This window comes from Gavialis gangeticus, unplaced genomic scaffold, assembly GCF_001723915.1.
Source record: "Gavialis gangeticus isolate Ggan-Ray unplaced genomic scaffold, GavGan_comp1, whole genome shotgun sequence".
NCBI lineage: Eukaryota > Metazoa > Chordata > Crocodylia > Gavialidae > Gavialis > Gavialis gangeticus.
The window spans coordinates 87357633-87377760 of NW_017729025.1; the positions used below are offsets into that span (position 1 = coordinate 87357633).

At 48.2% G+C, this 20128-nt stretch overlaps 1 protein-coding gene across 10 annotated transcripts in view; it reads right to left on the minus strand.

Annotated features, from left to right (window-relative positions):
- Positions 1-20128, minus strand: part of PAPLN (papilin, proteoglycan like sulfated glycoprotein) — a 75419-nt gene that overhangs the window by 27813 nt on the left and 27478 nt on the right. For 8 of the 10 annotated variants that reach the window (XM_019519112.1, XM_019519113.1, XM_019519111.1 and 5 more), the window contains exons 3-13: positions 15483-15598; positions 10790-10850; positions 10109-10211; positions 9246-9376; positions 8925-9048; positions 7993-8073; positions 6634-6806; positions 5821-5944; positions 4401-4527; positions 3548-3607; positions 899-1106 (exon numbers count right to left, since the gene is read on the minus strand). In XM_019519112.1, coding sequence (XP_019374657.1) covers positions 899-1106; positions 3548-3607; positions 4401-4527; positions 5821-5944; positions 6634-6806; positions 7993-8073; positions 8925-9048; positions 9246-9376; positions 10109-10211; positions 10790-10850; positions 15483-15598 — 1308 coding nt within the window. Of the gene's footprint in view, positions 1-898; positions 1125-3547; positions 3608-4400; positions 4528-5820; positions 5945-6633; positions 6807-7992; positions 8074-8924; positions 9049-9245; positions 9377-10108; positions 10212-10789; positions 10851-15482; positions 15599-20128 lie in introns of all 10 variants that reach the window. The other 2 variants (XM_019519108.1, XM_019519109.1) reach the window with 2 other exon arrangements.

The window sequence follows — 20128 nt, forward strand, 5'->3', positions numbered from 1 at the left end:
GGTGAATTTTGGAGTGACTGCAGCCTTCCCATGGCTCCCCTCCCAGCACCACCACCACCCACCCTGAGCACAGTCCAGCCCAGCCCCTCTACCCCCTGCCAGGAAAAGCCTGTTGCTGTCCCAGCCCCAGAGCACAGCAGCAGCCCACCCTCACCCTACATGCAGATCTGGGGGCACATGCCCCCCCATGCCCTCCTGGGGTGTGTGCAGTGGTGGGAGCCACCCCCGCCCTGCACAGGCCACTCACGGCTCCATCCCATGCCTCCCCCCAGTTGTACAGTGTCTGCCCCTGCCCCACTCCCTTCCTTCATGGGGGCCTCAATCTACTCCCCCCCACACCCCTTCCCCGACAACAGACTTACCAGCCAGACGCCACTCTTCAAGCTGCCTGGTTATATGTCGGAATCAGATCAATATCAGCCGATTTGGCTTGCTAAAAATCAGCCATCAGTATTGACCCAAAAAATCTCTATCGGTGCACCCCTACTTCATAGGCATCTTCCATCTTTACCTTCTGTGTTTCTGGGACTTAAATTGTATGCAGGGCTGCCAGTTGGACAAATGTTTCAAACACTGCCCCATAACAGAAACACAAGGTATGAACAACCCTACTCAGTTCTCTGAATCAACTAGACCCTGCCCTCATAGGCAGCCTAATACAAGACCACTGGAAATCAGGGATTGAGACAGAATTGGACCTCTGTTCATATCAGACACATGCTATAGGTCCCTCTCTGTACTCAGTCTACAGAGGACACAAGCCCGTCACAGAAGAAAAGAAAGAGCCTGGGTTCTGAGCTTTGGCACCCCTTGCTTTTAGCTCCTGAGGTCCCTAGTTCAGCTGTTGGCCAAGATGGTGTTTGCTGCCCTCACACATGTACCTAGTATGTGACCTCACCTCAGACCAGGGCCCTGTGCTCCATGCTGCACACTGCTGCACACTGCAGGACTGCATGGCCCGGGGGCGCTGTGTTAAAGCTGCACACTCCCCATCATCCACCACTTCCTCGAAGCTTCTTTCATCATGTGATGTGCAGTAAATCGAACGGGTCTGCAGGCCCCCTCCACAGGTGGCCGAGCAGGGTCCCCACTCCCCAGTTTTCCAGCTGCGGGTAACAGAAAAGCTGTCAGCAAACCAAAAGAACAAGCAAGGAAGGTCTAATAAGTAGGGCTTGCAAGATCACAGCTGGGGCACAGTGGGGCAGTGTTAGTGCTCTATTCCTAATTCAATGTTACAGAAAAATCTACTTTTGTGCTGTCACACCAGTGATAGCAGGAAAGGAAGCCATCACAGGAACTGTCACATGGTCTGGCATCAGAAGGTTGCATTTTTTTGTCTCTCTCCCAAAGAGAAAACAGTGATGGTGGTAATTGAAGATATCACATCATCTGTGAGTCAGGGAAGGCAGCTGTGGAAATGACTTCATGCAAGATGAATTTCTCTGCAGCAATCTGGGTGGAGCTGTCTGCCTTTACATTATCAGAGGTGGAAACTCAAAAGGCGCTGGAGCAAAGATATGGATGAGTTTAAACGCAAGCAGCTGTGGCACAGAGTACTGGGGAAATGGGGCAGCATGGTTTGTTCTTTGTAGGACAAGTCCCTAACTTCAAAGAACTTGGTTCTCTGGCTGTGGAAAAACCTCTTCAAGTGTTACTGGAGCCTCAGCTTTTTATTAGTTCCAAAAAGAAATAAAAAGAAGCAGTACTCTGTAGCCATAGACCTCCTTTTTAAACATGGTATACAGAACTGAGCAATAGAAGAAAAACTACCAGCCAAACTGGCCATCTAACCAACTCCAGCCACAGGCAAAATTACCATATCAGCAAACCAACAGGTCATTCTACCTCAAAACTCTATTATGCTCATTCTTGGGTGTGATCTATGGATCCCCTTCCTGCGGGTCAGGGGTGGCTGGTCACCTAGTGGGTTATCTCTACTGCCAACAAATTAACTAAAATGAATACAAGAATGCCATCCAGATCTCTTAATAATTCTCCCCAATACAGCCCTCTGCATACCCTCCATCAGGAAGAAGCAGATCACATTTCTGCCTGCAACTACAGGAACATCAATGGTAGCTCAAGGTCTGGATAGATCAAGCATGGATCTCTGATTCCTGGGATACTGGACTGAACATCACAACAACTATGTTATCTGTACTTTATGCAAGCCTGCCACTGTGCTGACAAGGGCCTGAGGTACCTAGAGGTGATGCTAGATCCTATCAATTTTCTTACCCCTCCCCCAACAAAGAAAACAAAATTAAAACATGGCTCAATAAAATGTACAGATTGTCCATAACAAAGAATGGTTTCCTTTGTGAGGGTTACAGGCATCTTTCAGAGGAGATGGTAACTTGCTTTCTTTAAAGGAGGCATTGACCATCCTTACCCATAAGGGACCTAGTACTTCCCCAGTGGCCCTCAGCAGAAAAGGCAGACATGGATCTAAGTCACAGATTGTGGCTGGAAGCTCAACCAACACCTCCAGCACCCCAGTGAGTATCACAAGCTGAAACTTGAAGAAGGCAAGACTTTGCATTTAATCCCTTCCCCCACCCCTCCCCACTGATATACTTCTCTCCTACTGCAGATGCAGATAGTTCAGCCCAAATTTAAATAGCAACTGCAAAATAATTAAAAGTTACCCTACAACAGGAATTAGCTTCCAACTAGAGGCCACCCAGTTAATCAGGCCAACCACTGAAAACAAGTTCACTGATCAACATTCTGTGGCAGTGGGAGTGAGAAATGCATTTTCTGTCTCTTGTAAAGCCATAACATGAGATTTTAAAAGGTCTTTACAATATTTAGCCAGTTTTTGCCTCTGACATTCAAAGATACCTTCTGCCTCACTTCATTCATCTCAGATCATCTGCAAGCCAAGGCAACCTGTGAGGGTGATGTCATGAAAGAAGATGCCCAAGGCCAACCTACTGACAGTAGAGGGCAACAAAAGGTGAAGTCTTTCTAAAATAATTAAGGTGGCAATGTTTTGTTCTTTTGTGTCTAAGTAATGATGGTGAACATCTGTGGGGTCACATTAATCACTACACTTGTTCACTATTATGCCAGCATTGGAGCCCATGCCATGAGGAGGAGATCTTCTGAGGCTGCAGCAAAATCAGTCTGGAATTCTGATCCATTTTAAATAACCAAACCTACTGCATTTTTTTCTTTGTTTTTTATCATCTTGATGAATTAAGCAGACTCTTCCAAAGCAGTCCGTCTTATCCAAGAGAGACAGTAACATCTATATCAGGACAGGATACCCAAAGATGCAAAGAACCCTCTATGGCAACCACATGGAGGAGCAAAGTTAGCAATAGCACTCACAGCTGCCTAAGCAAAGCTGCCCCCCCTTTTCCAGTAGTGAAGACCCTCCACCTTCAATTGTGAGGGTAAGAGTCAAAAGGAAAGCATCATCCTAAACCATCACCAAGGATGAAAGCGACCCACTGGGCTCAAGAGGCAGCTAGATTTGCTAGATGGAGAGGGAGCAGCTGAAACTGCGCTTTCTATAATTTCTCTCTCTCCTTTTTGTTACCTTCTCTTCCGAGATCTCCAATTGTTTTTCCACACTCCCGGCAGATAGACGTAAGAAATCCTTTATATACAGAACATAGCATTTAAAGGACTTTAAGCACCATACAGAAATCTGGAGCTACAGATTACCATGTATTTTAGAAATATTCCCAGGCCTCTGATCACCCTCTATCCATTGGCATCCCAACAGACCTCCTCCAATCCCCCTGGGCCTGCAGTGAGATGACCCACATAGGACCATGTTCTCCCAAGCTAATAGATGTGGTAGCCAAGTTTGAGGCAATTGGAAAAAACCTGAAAAAGTCCCAGAGGAGAAAAAACTGCAGGGCTCAGTCCATTCAGAAAGGGCCAAGACAGCATGGCTGCACTGATGACATACAGAGGGTTATGCCCAACTCCAACCCTGGTGCAGCTCCAAATGAAACACACAACAAACAATTAAGTGAATCTTTCTCCTTACCCACACTTGAGCTATGATAATAACCTTAGTAACCTCAGGATGGGAAAGGGAGATCCCTTGTTCAGGGCAATAACTTGGACATGTCAATTCCTTGTGTAGTCGGGAATTCATTCCCACATCCTTTGTAAAACATTCCAGAAGTGCTCAAGTGACTTGTCTGTTTAAGTCCCATGTTCAAAAGTCACTAAGGCTTCATTCCCCATTGCCCCCTGCTCTGCCAGTCACAGCTCAGGTATCACCTCCCCTTAGTACACTGGAAACCTGTTTCCAATGTTTCATCTGAGAGCTCTAGATAGAGGTGGAAGTGGTGGAAGCTAGAGGGGAGCAGCACTCTTCTTTTTAACTTTCAAAACCCATAATAAAGAAGAAGTGAAAGAGAGGTGAGAAGTCTCACCGCTTTGTCTGTGGACAGTTCTGATGACCACACGTCCGGTTATTGACTGGCTTTGGTTTATCCCTGCACATGTAGTCTGGATAAACTTCATTGTCTATGGTACAAAACACCAAGCGTGACTGGAAACCTGAAGGAGAAAAGCACCAGAGTATCCTGGTCAAGGCAGCTCATCCATAAAAGGGATTAAAATGCAATGGCTTTGGCAATGGCCCATTTCTGGGGTAGAGTGGAGCCCTGACCTCACCTACAGGATGCAGGTGAATGAAACACAGCCAGTGCAAACCCAGGATTCTTGTAGCAGGCATGTTCCCCAGTAGTGTCTGAGCCCACAAGAAAGCTGAGCGCGACCAACTAACCAACCAACAGTGCCAACCAAGAGGAATTTTCTTTTGATGGAAGTGGTCGTGATCTGTGTTTGGAAGCTGTAGAACAAGATTCTAGTTTACCCTTGGCTGCTCAGGGCTGTATCATACCACACAGTTCATCTGGTAACTATTATGCTTGTTGTCTGCCGCATGTAAGAACATAAGAAATCCCATGGTGGATCAGACCAATGGTTCATCTAGCCAGTATCCTGTCTACCACATGTGGACTTGTTACAATTGCAGTGCTGTAGGTCAGGCCCAGAAGGTTGGGTCTGCAGAAGGATGAAGGGAGACCAGCCCTTGGGGGAAAAACAGGCAGTCCTGCATGCTTCTTACAAGATTATAGCAGTAGGAGAAAGAAATGCCAGTTCCTATAGAGGCACCCTCTTACTCACATCACAGGCTAGAAAGGGCAGCAGTGGCCACCAGCACAGAGAGGGTTTTCCACACCGTAGAACTGGTTTTCCTATCAAATCCACTGCTTTGCTGGTGACTGAGTTTGTTTACTGAACATGGCATGCCTGCACAGGGACTCTGGCAGCTTCTCCGACTGGAAGGAATAAAGATCTTCTATGTCCCCAAATGATAGCAGGCTCCATCACATAAGGCAAGACAGCAAGGGGGTGGGCCTGGAGAGGACATGATTTGGGTGGTTTGAGGGGGTTACACAGTGAGTAAAGAGCTAACACCAAACAAAGAAAAATGCAGGCATTCTGAGTGGAAAAAGTCTCTAGGCTGGGAAACAGCTTTGAGAAGTGAAGCTATGGAAGTTCCATCACTGAGGACATAGAAAACCAAGCCAGACCAGGCTCTGGAGAGCAGAGTAGTGAATAAGCCCACAAAGAACCCTGGACAGGTCTCCATTTCACAGAGCCTTCACAGCCTGCTTTAGAGGTCCATGGCCCTTCATCTCCTGGTGGGACAGGCTCAGGAAGGGTCTGCAGAGCTCTCCTCAGATGGCAGCATGTAGCATCTTCCCTTTTGGGTAGTACACAAGCATGGGTCACTGCCTACAACAGATGATGGCATTTCTTCCCAAACTCTGTGCCCCTTACCTCCTCCACACTCAGAGCTGCATTCACTCCAAGAGCCATAGCTCCAGCTGTAACCTGTGTTTTGTCCATACCAGGGCAGGTAGTACTCATACTGCACTCCTCGGTTTGTCTCCTGGCTGATAAGCTGAGAAAAAAAAAGGGTCAAAGAAATAGAGTCAGAACATAAAGAACATTTCCTCCAGCCCTCTTGCCAATGCTTCCCTATCCTTAGCTAAGGATCCAAGGAAGGCAGATCCCCAGTCCCCTGTTCCCCTGCATTCAGGGATCACGTATTGTCTGTGGCATGATTCCTCCCTGCCTTCCCCACCAGGTCTTGAGAGCTACCTCTTTCTCCCAGGGAGGGGAAAATATGCATCTTTCTCTGACCTAAAGGATCCTGATGCACAGTGGTAACAAATAATCACTCAACTTCCCCTCCACCTCCCAACTCTGAACTAGATCTTCGCTCATGAGCTTCCTTTGCTCTCTTCTCAGGCTTCATGACAGGGTAGAGGTAAGCCACAACCAGGTCGCCCCCTGCTCTGTCCTTTTTAGGCAACAGGACCAGAGGGCAACCCGAGGAGAAAAATGGTGTGAATTTGGCTTGACAGCTCCTCCGCATGCAGCTGGGGACCTCATTGTTCTTGGGGGCCCACAGATTATGAGAGAGACCCCTGCTGGAATCCCTGCTTACATGGGCTCAGCACAGCCATATCGGCTCCCTGTCACCCACTGAAATTATCCTTCAGAGACCAAACATGTCATCTCTGCAAATGACCATCTGCAGCACCAGTGGCATGGCAACATCAGCCAAGGGTAAACCCAGCTGCTTACCTCAATGACTAAGGGTTCACTGGTGGGGCCCCTGGCATAGAGGAGCTCAGGGGCCAGGTCTCCTTCAGAGCCTCGATCATAATGCACAACTGTGCTGGCAATGTGCAGTGCTCGGCTGAAGTCAATCGTCCAGTGCCCATTCAGATAGTATTCGCCCTGTGCATTCTTGATGGCTGCACAAACCCAAGGGACACAGAATAGGAGGTGGGGAATGGATGGCCTGGAAAGTCCCATTACCTCCTCCACACAACATGCTGGCAGCATTCCAATCAGATGTCACCTGTGATATGGCTTAACTGTTCTTTGTTCTTATTATTTGCTAGGGCATTAGCAACCCACACAGCTCCTTGGCTCCATCACTTAAAACCCAGCTTCTTTGCAGACATACCACAACCTTCCTGAGAGTGACTGTTGGGTTGACATGCAAGTATCCATCTAACAGACTGGCTCAGCAGTCAAACAGAATCACCCAGGCTCATGCACAAGACATAAGACCAGCTAAGTCCTGAACTTGGAGTCATAGAAAAGCAGGCACCTGCATGCCAGAGAGATAGAGAAAGACCTTGTGTTGTAGCCCAATAGACTGACTACTGTTTGAACCCGCATCACCCATTTCCCAGCACAGTGCTCCAACACCAAGCCACAGGTTAGGCATCATCCAGACCCTTCTCCAGCATTTTTTTGAAGTTGGCCCACTGAGCAGGAAAGAGAAGGTGATATAGGTATGGCCAGGAGGAATTAAACAAGCCAGAGGGTGCACAGGTCAGCAAGAGGGATGCTGCCCTGGATGGGAGAAAATACTGGGGTCTATCAGCCATGGGCCATGCTCTCATGGGGCACAAACTTTCCCAGGGCTGTTTATACATTTATCCAAAGAACATTAAATGCAAAGTATACTGGGTCAGTATCCTAATGGTTAGAGCACTATGCAGAGAAGCAAGAGATGTAGGTTCAAACCCTGCATCATAATACCTAGAAATTGGGTCTCCTGGTCCCTAGGCAAGCGCCCTAACCACTAGGTTACTGGCCTAAAACACAGGAGGGCTCCCTCTGCCACTCCCACTTGTGGCAGGGTGAAATTGAGTCCCGAACTGTGAGCAAGTGTCAAAAACGGCAGCTATTCACATGCCATTTAGGCACCTGAAGCAAAATAGCCCTAATTCTCTACGGGTATTCACTAGCCAAGCTAGGATTCAGATCCCAAGTCTGCGCCCAGATCTTTCTCCTGCAAGAAAGCATAGCCAAGCCCTCAACTAAAACACCCCTGAGCTTCGGTGCGAGTGAAAATCAGATTGGATTTTTGTGACTTGAGTCCAAGCTGGTGTTGCAGTACTGAACTCACAATGATGTCTGTCTTACCCAGAAAGTTCCTGGTAGGTTCAACTTCCTTAATGCGGATACTCGTGGCTCCCACAGGGATGATGAAGATTTGATTGTAACCTGGAGGAAATGAAAGGGCTTGTGAATAAACTCAATTTATTGGGAGGAAAAACAGTGATCAAGGATGGGGGAGATCACTCCTCTGGGCAACAGATGCTCCCAGTGTCACCACTGGCTAAATAAACCAATTCTGAGATGGTCACTCTGTCTCATCCAGCTGTTACAGTTTCATTTATTTTGGGACAGCATCACACAGATCTCTTTGTGGACTGGTCCATCGATTTCATGAATACAGTGCACCCATGAGCAGTCATATCTGAGAGCTGAACCCTGGGAACAATAGAGTCAGTGGTTTGCCCAGGTTTCCTTTAGAGACCCTGATAGAGCTTACCTCCTTGACCATTTAAAATGCCCCCGATAAAAGATTCAGCTCACTGCAATCATTATTTTGATATAATTCAGAGCCAGTCAAAAGCAGGAGGCTCCTGTCCTGCCCAGTCTCCCACCACTTTAGGGTGGTGGTGTAGACAGTTAACATGGCTCCTTTGCAAAGTGCAGTGCCAAGAGACAGCCCCTTAAGGACAGTTCAATAAAGCTCTGCTGTTGTGAAGGCCCACGGCACTGACACAAACCAAGAGCTGTGAAAGATGGGGTGGAGGTAGAGGTGCATAGGCTTGCAGTGAGCCCCTCCAGATAAAGACCACCATGAGGTGATCAGTACACTTTCCAGTTCTAAAGCAGCAAAATGGCATCATACTGTGTGGGTGATCTGGGTGAGCACACAGAGCCCTAATCACGCCAATAAAGCAAATCAAACTCTCCACCAATTTCCACAAAGGGTCAGGGCAAGCCTAGGCTTTATTTTACCCGCCTATTCCAGTGAACCAGCCTAGAAAATCCAACTGCTATACCTTTGGGGAGGTTAGGCACATCAAACGTGCCCTTCACTTCATAGCAGGCCTTGCCATCCCCTCCACACTGCAGGCACTTGTCCTCCTTCTTAGCAGAATCCAGCATGTTATCACAGCCAACTGCCTGTCAGAGCACAGTTAACAGTTTAAAATAAAATGAGGAGCAGTAGAGAGGGAGGATGTCCGTCAAGGGAAGAAGGGTACTGGTGGGTAACTGGGCATTGCTAGGGAGGGGCAGAAGGGGACAAAGGGAAACATTAGGAAAACTGACAGACACCTCCCTCCTTCATGGGATAGGACAGAGCTGGGTGGATCACTCACTTGGCAGACTCCCTGGACACAAACATCCTGTTTGCCTGGTTCACAGGGTGTCCCATCAATCACTGCTGCCTTGTGCCGGTAGTAGAAGTTCTCTCCCTTGGGAATGCAGTTTAACTCGCATTTACTGGGGGCTGGCAGAAAAGAAACCACAGCACATGTCACATGACATTAGTAATACCTTACAGATACAAGAAGAGCCTGACCCCTGAATGTAATCAGATCTTAAATGGATAATATCAATATTAATGAGTTCTTTATGCAGAGTATATTTTTGGAGTGCAAATGTTGACAAAAAAACATTACGAACCACCTATCTCCACAATCAAGGAGTAAAATTCTTCTGCATGGCTTTAAAAAAAGCCCTGAGAACAGGTTGAGTGATTATGGAAAGCAATATGTCTAGTGGCTAGAGCAAGTTGCTTGGAGCCAGGATCTTTGGTTTCTGTTCCTACCTCTAGAAACAGCTCATGGAGTCACCTTAGAAAAATCACACATGCAGATTTTCTGAGGTGCACTTCATTTGAGTGACACAACCCGAGACACTTTTTATCGGATGTTCAAAGGGGCTGAAGAATTGTTGTTCCTTGGAACTTCCGTGCCTCGCTGCAACCCGTTCCAGCCAGCCTGTGCAACAGCGTGGGAAGAGGAACCATCCCAACCAATCCAGGAAAGAACCCCTCTGGATCACAATCTCTACAGCTAGGACTCCTTCCATAGAGATGTTATACTTTTGTGATTTTCTTTCTAGACAGAGGCTCCTGCAGTCTTCCCACCTAGGGAACCATTGCTTTAAGTCAAAAGCTAATACCCCAATACCTATTGTGAAAAGGTACAGAACAAGATTAAAGCCCTGCATCTGTTACCGCCGTAATAAGGAAGCCATTTGTATCTCTTTCCTTGGAATTCCACCCCATCAAACTCAGCACACTGCTCTGCTCGGAAATCCCGGGAGTCCTCAGGGCAGCTCTGTGGGGGAAAAGAAAGAAGAGTACAGGCATCTGATACACAGGACTCCCAGAGGGAGGAGAAGTTAAGATGACCATCTGACTGAGGAGTGCTCCTCCCAGCTCCTTTATGAAGCCTGAAAAAGTCACTCCTGACCACAGCTCTGCTGTGGGACAGCACATGACTGTGTCACCAGGTGAGCCTAACTTCATCCTTGTCTTATGGCAGAGAGTTAGAGACTTCTTCCCAGCCAGAAGTGATCTAGATACCATCAACCTATAACCAGGAACATCAAACTCTGAGTGTTTCCCAAGTCTGTAATGGGTGCAATGCCCACACAAGAATCTAGATTTTTCTGAGAGTCATTGGAATCAGATTTAGGAGCCTAAATCTTTTCCTCATGCTATCCTAGAGCTTCTTGGCAAAAATCCTTGTCTTGGACTCAGCAACCTAACAGGGACTCCAGATGAAGACTGTTCACCAATTATATCAGTAGAAGACTCCTCTGTGTGGAATTCCAGAGACACTGAACATAACTTGGGTCCTCAAGGGGGGGAAGCAATGGGGAAGAGATGGAAAAAGTACACTGGATACCATACCTGAACGTTGCATGAGCGGTAGCTTGCCGATGGTCCAACGCAACTGGACCCACCATCTGTCCTGAAAGAGAGAGAAAGAACATGAAGTATTTATAAAGAGGAGCCTGTAAATAGCACCCTCAATGACTTTCTTACTAAGAATCTCCTAGGGTGCATTGTGAATGTGAAAGCGTAAGCAGCATTTTACATGCTGCCATGAGTACTAAGACATTTCCTTACCCTTATTGAGCTGACAGCCTCAGATATCATATTTCTGCCCTATGTGTCTGGTATCTCTCCATGCACTCTCCTGCCATGATCACAGGTGAAGATAGCATATTACCTTGCTGTTTACACTTACATGATAACTGGGAAAAGTAAGATGTGCCAAAGAAAAGGTGGCAATTGTCTTCTCATTCTCTGCTACTGACTTTCTCCAAAAAGGGCAGGGAGAGGCACCTGGCTCAGTATCAGACAGGGAGAAGTGGGGTTTCAAAAGATCAACTGTTACCCTCCTGCTGATCTTTCTGCTCATCTTAGCACTCCCACCAAGAAAGCAGGAATGGCCTCCCAGAGTACCCAGTGAGCACAGAGAGAAGAAACATGAGACAAAAGGACACCCAAGAGGGTGGAAGCTGGAGCCTTGAGACTTCTGGCAGCAAGCAGAGATCTTCACCTCCACCTGCAGTGGTTCATCTGGAGAACAGATATGCAGCCCTGGCAGCAGAGAGGGAGGAGCATGTTCCATCAGTGGAGGAAGATAGACGGGCCTCACCCAGGTGGGTAGGACTGAGACAACCACCACCAAGAAGCAACAGGTGATTGTGGTTGGAGACTCCCTTCTGTGGGGGACAGAGGGAGCCATCCGCCAGCCTGACCTGTTGTCTTGGGAGGTCTGCTGCTTGCCAGAGCCTGGATCCAAGATGTCACGGATGGATTACCACAGCTCAGTTGGCTCTCTGACTACTATCCCATGCTGCTCATCCATGTGGGCACCAATGATACTGCCAGAGGAGACCCTGAGTGTATCAAAAGTGATTACAGGGCTCTGGGTGCAAGGGTGAGGGGGTCTGGGGCTGAGGTCGTGCTCTAATCAATCCTTCCAGTCAAGAGAAAGGGCCTGGGCAGGAGCAGGTGCATCCTGCAGATCAATACCTGGTTGTGCAGGTGGTACCGCCAGCAGGAATTTGGCTTCTTCAACCATGTGATGTTGTTCCAAGAAGGACTGCTGGGAAGAGATGGGATCCACCTGACGAAGAGAGGGAAGAGCATCTTCACAGACAGGCTCGCTTCAAACTAGGCAGGCTTCAAACTAGGTTCGCCAGGAGATGGAGACCAAAGCCCTGAGGTAGGTGGGAAAGTGGAAGACCTGGAGGAAAAGCAAGCAGGAAGGGGCAACAGGGGAGGTGCTCTCATACCTCCGGAGAAATCAGGGCAATCAGCTAGTTACCTCAGGTGCCTATACACAAATGCTTGGAGCCTGGGAAACGAGCAGGAAGAATTGGAAGTCCTCGCACAGTCACGAAGCTATGACATGATTGGAATAACAGAGACTTGGTGGGAGCTTGCATGACTGGAGCATGGTCATGGATAGGTACAAACTGTTCAGGAAGGATAGGCAAGGAAGAAGAGGAAAAGGAGCTGCCCTTTATGTAAAAGAGCCATACAATTCCTCAGAGCTACAGTATGGAACTGGAGATAGGCCTGTCGATAGTCTCTAGGTTAAGGTTAGAAGGGACAACAACAAGGGTGATGTCCTGGCAGGGGTCTGCTATAGACTACCAGAACAGGAGGAAGTGGTGGATAAGACTTTCTTCAAACAGCTAGTGGATGTTTCCTGATCACAGGCCCTGGTTCTAATGGGGGACTTCAATCACCCTGACATCTGTGGGAGGATGATACAGCAATGTGCAGGCAATCCCAGAAGTTTTTGGAGAGTACTGGGGACTAGAGCTGTGCAAAATTTCAGCAGCTGTTTTGTTTCGGAGGTGTTTCAGCCCATTTTGGTGCCCAAAACACCAAATTCAAAATGAAACAGAAGGCTCTGAAGTGTCTCCAAAACAAAACAAAACTATCTGAAACTTTTCAGAAATGTTTCAGATGTTTTGGAGGCACCCCCCCGGAACAGTCTGGCACAGCCCCGCAGCCCTCCTTGTAAAGTGCTGGGAGGCTGGGGCCAGGTAGGGCAGCCATATGAGCTTGTCCTGCCATCCACCCCACCCAGGAAGATGCAGGCACAGTGGGAGGAGCCATGGGAGAAGCCCCCATGGCGGTCCTGCCCGGCCCAGGTAACAAGAAGGGTTTCTATAAGTATGTTGGTAGCAAAAGGAGGATCAAGGAAAGTGTGGGTCCCTTACTGAATGGGGAAGGCAACCTTGTGACAGAGGATGCAGGAAAGGCTGAAGTGCTCAATGCCTTTTTTGCCTCCGTCTTCACAGGCAAGGTCAACTGTCAGACTACTGCACTGGGTGGCACAGTCTGGAGAGGAGGTAAGCAGCCAACAGTGGTGAAAGAATAGGTTAGGGTCTACTTAGAAAAGCTGGATGTGTACAAGTCTATGGAGTCAGATGGGATGCACCTGAGAGTGCTGAGGGAGCTGGCTGATGTAATTGCAGAGCCACTGGCCATCATTGAAAATTCATGGCAATCAAGAGAGCTCTCAGGTGATTGGAAAAGGGCAAACATAGTGCCCATATTTAAGAAAGGGAAAAATAAGGATCCAGGAAACTACAAACCAGTCAGCCTCACCTCAGTCCCTGGAAAAATCATGGAGCAGATCCTCAAGGAATCCATTTCTAAGCACTTGGAAGAGAAAAGGGTGATTAGGAACAGTCAGCATGGATTCACCAAAGGCAAGTCATGCCTGACCAACCTGATTGCCTTCTGTGATGAGATGACTGGCTCTGTGGATGTGGGGAGACAAGTGGATATAGCTTAATTTTGATATGGTTTCCCATAACATTCTCACAGGCAAGCTAAGGAAGTTCGGGCTGGATGAATGGACTGTAATGTAGATAGAAAACTGGCTGAAGCATCAGGCTCAGAGAGCAGTAATCAATGGCTCAATGTCTAGCTGGCAGATATCAAGTGGAGTGCCTCAGGGGTCAGTCCTGGGGCGGTTTTGTTCAATATCTTCATCAATGCACTGGAAGATGGCATAGAGTGCACCCTCAGCAAGTCTGCATATGACACCGAGCTGGGGGGAGCAGTAGATATGTTGGAGGATAGGACTAGGATTCAGAGTGACCTAGATGAATTGAAGGATTGGGCCAAAATGAATCTCATGAGGTTCATTCAGCAAGGACAAGTGCAAAGTCCTGCACTTAGGATGGAACAATCCCATGCACCAGTACAGGCTGGGGGCTGACTGGCTGGGCAGCAGCTCTGCAGAAAAGGACCTAGGGATTACAGTGGACAATAACCTGAAACTGAGCCAGGGGTGTGCCCTAGTTCCCAAGAAGGCTAACAACATACTGGACTGCTTTGGTTGGTGTGTTGCTAGTAGGTCAAAGAAAGTAATTATTCTACTCTATTCAGCACTGGTGAGGCCACATCTGGAATAGTGTGTTCAGTGTTGCTCCCCTCCCTCACCCCAGTACAAAAGGGATGTGAACAAATTGGAGAGAGTTCAGCAGTGTGACAAAAATAGTGAAGGGGCTGGGGCACATCACTTCTGAGGAAAGACTGGGTGAACTGGATTTATTTAGTCTAGAGAAGAGGAGACTTAATAGCAGTCTTCAACTACCTGAAGGGGGGTTTGAAAGAGGATGGAGCTAGGTTATTTTCAATGGTGGCAGATGACAGAATAAGAAGCAATGGTCTCAAGTTGCAGGAAGGGAAGTTTAGGTTAGATATCAGGAAGCATTTTCTCATTAGGAGGGTAGTAAAGCACTGGAACAGGTTACCCAGAGAGGTGGTAGAAGCTGCATCCTTGGGGGTTTTCAAAACCCAGCTAGACAAAGCTTTGGCTGGGATGATCTAGTCAGGGATGGTCCTGCCTTGAGCAGGGGGTTGGATTAGATGACCTCCTGGGTCCCTTCCAACCTTTACTTTCTGTGATTCAATCTCTGTTAGTGATACCCATAACCACAAAATTAAAGAACTTCTCACCCCTTGAATGTGGGGTACCTTGGATTTGTCCTTCTGGATCCCTACACATTGCTGTGTTTCTGGATGTAGACAAGATTGAAAATGGAAGAGGGGCTACTTTTTGGACCCCATAGGAACACCTGACAACTTAAGTTCTATGGTGCTTGGACTGAGACCATGCTAGAAAAGTCAGTGCAATTTGGGATAAAAAAATCCAAACTTTAATCCATGTTCTGAACCATACTCCAAACCCTAACAAAAAAAAATCATCTAATTTGAGACTTTCAGCTCATGCAAACTGGTGAAGCTACAGTGAGGTTAATGAAGCTGCAATGGTCTGAGGGTCTGGCCTGAATGCTAGATCTGAATCCAAACACCTTTTTTTCAAAACCATCCTTTCCCTACACGGTATATTCCATTACACTTAAACAGTGTTTTAGGAGACTTGTTTAATAGGGATGACTCTTGGGTAACAGAGGAAGTAATATTTCCATGCAGGTAATAAAAGAACATGAATATTCATGGCATATGAGTGACAGTTCTCATCCCCAAGAGACACTGGGAAGCTGTTCTGAGCTACCAAAGAGGAAGGAGCTCAGTGATATTACAGGACACTGCCACTTACCTTTGTGAATGGCAAAGTCGTTGCCGAAAGCTAATGCCCCCACCACAAGTCCGACTGCACTCATGCCATTCTCCCCAGCTCCCCCAGACATCATTCTGCCGCTTCACCTTGCGGGTCTGTAAAAACCAAAGACATTTGAATGAATAAGGTGACACAGGACAAAAACAGTGATGAGTATGAACCAGGAAACCAACCTATTCCAAACCAAGTAAAGATGTCACCATTTCCTTTTCCTAGGTAATAGGTAGAAAGGAAAAAAAGGACAAAAAGTCAAGAAATAAAAGCCTTTGAGTACTAGCCTCTTGTCTCCAAGTAGGAGAGCAGCTGCTAAACACCTCCAGCTTTAGACTCTGTCTCATCCACCCAGCTGCCTCCTAGAAAGAGTTCTAGCTTCTTGTGTTTTTACTGCTCCCCAACAAGCCTCTAAATCAGTAATTCTTGACCAGGGTGCCGAGAGAGCCTTTTAAGGGTGCTGCAGGATGCCTACAATATTAGCAGTCTATGGTGTGGAGACACCTACACATGATTCACAAGATGAACCCAGAGATTTCAAATAGGAATCCAGAGTGCCATAGACAGACTGACCTGTTGTGGTCTTTCTGAGTTCTTTGCAACAGAAGAAGTGCTCTATTGCCAGTATTTTTCTGTAGGTAAAAAAACAAGCGAAAGCTAAGAGCTGGCTTTTTCCTAGGGGTCCCTTGAGTCTAACAAGGTTGAGAACCATGGCTCTAAATGGAGAGTACTCCTTCCCAGAGTAGGCAGGAAGACAAACCAGATACTTGTAGTACAAGCACAAGATACTCGTAGTAGCTGCAATGTTTGGAAAATACTGGCCCAGAACCATATAAGTTATCATTAGGGAATATGGTTTGGTCTGTTTAAAAATCACAAACTCTCTAATAAAAAAAATAACAAATTCTGATGAAAACTCCCAAAATCTACGATGAAAATGAAATACTACTAATATATATGTATCAATTGAATACAATGTTTTATCAATATATTTACAATTTTAAGGCAATATGGAAGCCTACCAGACCCTCAGTCACTATAATAAAATAAATTCTAAGTATCTATACATTTTGGTATTTGATTTTGGGTTTTTTATCATGGGAAATCAGAGCTCACCCTGCCTCCTTCACTCACCAGGATGCAGGTCCAGGCCCTTCACTCCCAAGCCACAGCCCCCCAGCCTTGCTGGTCTCCCTCACTCCCCAGCCACAGCCTCCCCAACCCCTCAGCCCTGCTGGAGAGGGGCCCCAGCTGCCAGGGCTATGGGGCCAGGGACCCAGGTCTACACTCCCCTGCCCTTTGCAGCAGCACCCAAGCCCTGGCTGCCATCCATGGGAGGCAGCAACTGCTGCTGTGGAGTGGAGCTCGGAGCCCAACTCCCCCTCCCCTATGGGTGGTATGGCTGGAGTGGAGCCTATGGTGCGGGCGAAGGTGGGCTGCCTGCTGTGGGCTTGGGCTCCCCACCCTGCTGCCCTCACCCTGGGGCCACCATGGCCCAGTGGGTGGGATCCGGCGTGGTAGGACAGTGCAAGGCCAGACAGCAAAACTCACTGCTGCTGCTGGAAGCTCTGTACTACCCTGACAAGGTGCCCCTGCCTGCCCGGCAGCAATGAGGGGCACAACTCTGTGCTGCCACCCCCACTGCTGCTGGGAGGGCTGGGAGAGCTTAGCCAGGGCAGCACGGGGCTCGCAGCAGCAAGAAGCTTCCCTGTCTGGCCCTGCTCTGGCCTGGTCCCACCCACTGGGCTGCAGAGGCCCTGGGGGGAAGGCAGAAGGGCAGGGACCCCAAGCCTGCATCAGGCAGCCTGGTCCCACCTCAAATCTGGGGGTCGTGCCCCCCCTGCCCACCTCACAGGAACGCGTGCAGCAGCAGGGAGCCAGCAGTCAACCTCCAGGTGAGCTGCCTGCAGCTCCATCCCATCAGGAGCAACGCATAGTGGGTGCACGTGCACCCCCTGACCATGGCAGTGTACCCCCTACAAAAAGTCATACAGTGGCATCTGTAGGTGGTCTGCAGGTGGTTGCCCACCCCTACTTAGCACTCGCCACCTCCCCCCACCGCCGATAGTGCCGGGGGCATCTGTGAGAGCTCCCCTGCTTACCACCACCACGGTCCCGCTGCCACTGCTGTGCCCCCCCAACCACTGGGGCAGGTGTTGTTCATGCATCCCACTCCCTGCCAGGGCCCTGCAGCTGCACATTCTGGCCCTGGTCCCCAAGCCCCATGCAAGTCTCCAGCTGGGCAGCAGCCCCAGCCCTGCCCAACTCACTCCTTCCCTCCCTATGGGGGCCTCAGTCCCCCTCGTCTCCCCAGACCGACCTGCAGGAGTTGCTCTCCAGGCTGCCTGGTGGCCATGTGCATGTGTGAGCACACACGTGCTCATGGCGTCCCCTGCGTGACAGCCTTCATCCCGCTCCCCCGCCCCCTGTAGGCTGGAACTCTGCCAGCCTGCAGAGAGCTCTTTGCAAAAGTGGAAAATCCACATTTCTCCGTTAAAATGAAAAATCCATGCTTTTGTTGATTAAAAGGGAAAATCTGTGTTTTTTTCTGTTTTTCCACAGGAAATGAAAAACCCAGATCCCTGGTTACCATACCTGGAGGCTGCCTGGTCTGTTGCAGTTGGTGCGATCTGCACACAGAAGGATGTGGAGCTTTAAGGGTATGACTGTTCTGAGAAGGAACAGTGTTGTGAATATGCAGGAAGATTAATTTCTGTGACATGAACTAGAAGGAAAGGAGGTAAAAAAAAGAAAAAGTGATGTTTTGTGGGGAGTCCTGAGGTAACGCTACAGTCTGGATTTGGAGCAGCAGCTGGAAGGGAGAGCTGGTGTTGTCTGCACACAACTGCACAAAGGGCTGTTTATTTGCATCTTCTGTAGTTAGAAGGGGCTGCATGTGCAGCTTGGGCAGGAAGCTAGAGTTGCCAATCAGGGGGCAATTTAGCAGAGACAGAGGTATAAGAGCCTGCTGCTCGCAGCGACATTCCTCCTCAGGGTCCAAATCCTGAGTTGTTTCCAAGCTATGCTCAGGCAGAAAGTTCTCTACAAATCTACAGAAGATCTCTACAAATCTATAAAAACCACAGCAGCTTTACAATGAAGGTATGCATATGCTATTTGCTTCATAAAGCAGCATTCCCTTTTACCGTCTCTCCTGCCCCTTGCACTCCAAGAAAGCACTGCTGCTGAAAAAACAGATACCTCCACCTGGCATCCTTGCACAGGAGTAACTTTCACTGAAACCTTATCATGTTGTGTTGCCTCCTGCCTCCTGGGTTTGGTCAGGCTAGCTCTGATAAGGCTGCCTGAGATCTCCTACATTTCTGTCACTGCTGAAAGAACAGCTATGTCCCTCCTCCTTCATCTTTATCTCTGCAATCATACTCATGGATTGTTTCGCTGCAGCATTGCCATCAGTTCTTCCTGCCCATTACCCACACTCTCCTAGTGCTCATATGGAAGCAGCTGCAGGAGTTGTTGCTTCTCCTTTACCATCCTGTTCAATTTTTAGATACCAAATGCATCCAACTCCTTTTCACTGCGACTCCATAATAATTATCCCTTGGTGCTGGCCATCTCATGTTATCTTTCCCCCAGTTCTCTCAGCTAACCCATTCTCTGAGTTTCAGACCCTTCCATATAATTTCCATCCTCTAGCCAGCATCTCCACAGCCAGAACATCACAGCTGGTGCATAGGACCTCAAGTTGACCTCCGTTTTATCATTCTCTCTCTCTCTCATTCATCTTTTCTTTGGGTTGAAACAAACACTCCAAGCCAATTGATACATGTTGACTTCCTCCATTCAAGTCCCTGATTCAGAACACAACAAACTCAAGGGGAACAGATGATCAGACTGTCAAGTGGGGCAGGGGTAAGCAGCGAGCCATCTGTTGCTCTGGGCAAGTCAACATCTTGTAGTGATTGTTGTAACTGATGTTTCACATCCCACCTGAGGCCCCTGGTCATTCCTATTTACACCTTTCTTTGAAGTCCCTTTTACAGAACATTTCTTGTCCAGAACTTTCTGCATTATTCCATATCACACAGTAGCTTCAGAGCACAAGGCACTTGGCAGCTGGAGGTTATAGCAACGGACTCCCCATCTAGCTGCCCAGCTTGTCCCTCTTAAGTTCTAGACATTAAGGCAACTCTTGGAGTGGCGGAAAACTTAGCACAAAGCATGGATGCCATTACCCAAACAACCAGGCAATAGTTGTTTCTCTCCCCCGCCCCCATTCTCTTCCACCCCGCCGTTTAAAGAGCAAGTCCATCTGTGGAGTTCTGGGCTTCTCTGAAAGCTCTTGTCCTTTTAAAGTGTTCCCTCAGCCCTCTAACCCTCTCCTCTCTAATGGTATCATTCCCTGTCTCCTCCCATTTCCCCTTTTCTATACCCAGATGGATGAAACAGGCAACTCTGGTGCTTTGCAGTGTTTCTCCTCTCTACCAGCTGGCTGATTCAGAAGCAGCATTAATTCGCTCCAGAAACAAAGAATCTTTCAGTCAGCGGAAAGAAGAAAACATGTAGCTAAAATCCTGAGGAGGGGTATTTGAAAGTCAGATTAATTGGAAAGGGATGGGAAAAGAAAGGCAGTAGCTGCCCACTCCCCCCCCCCTGTCCCCCCCCCCACCTTC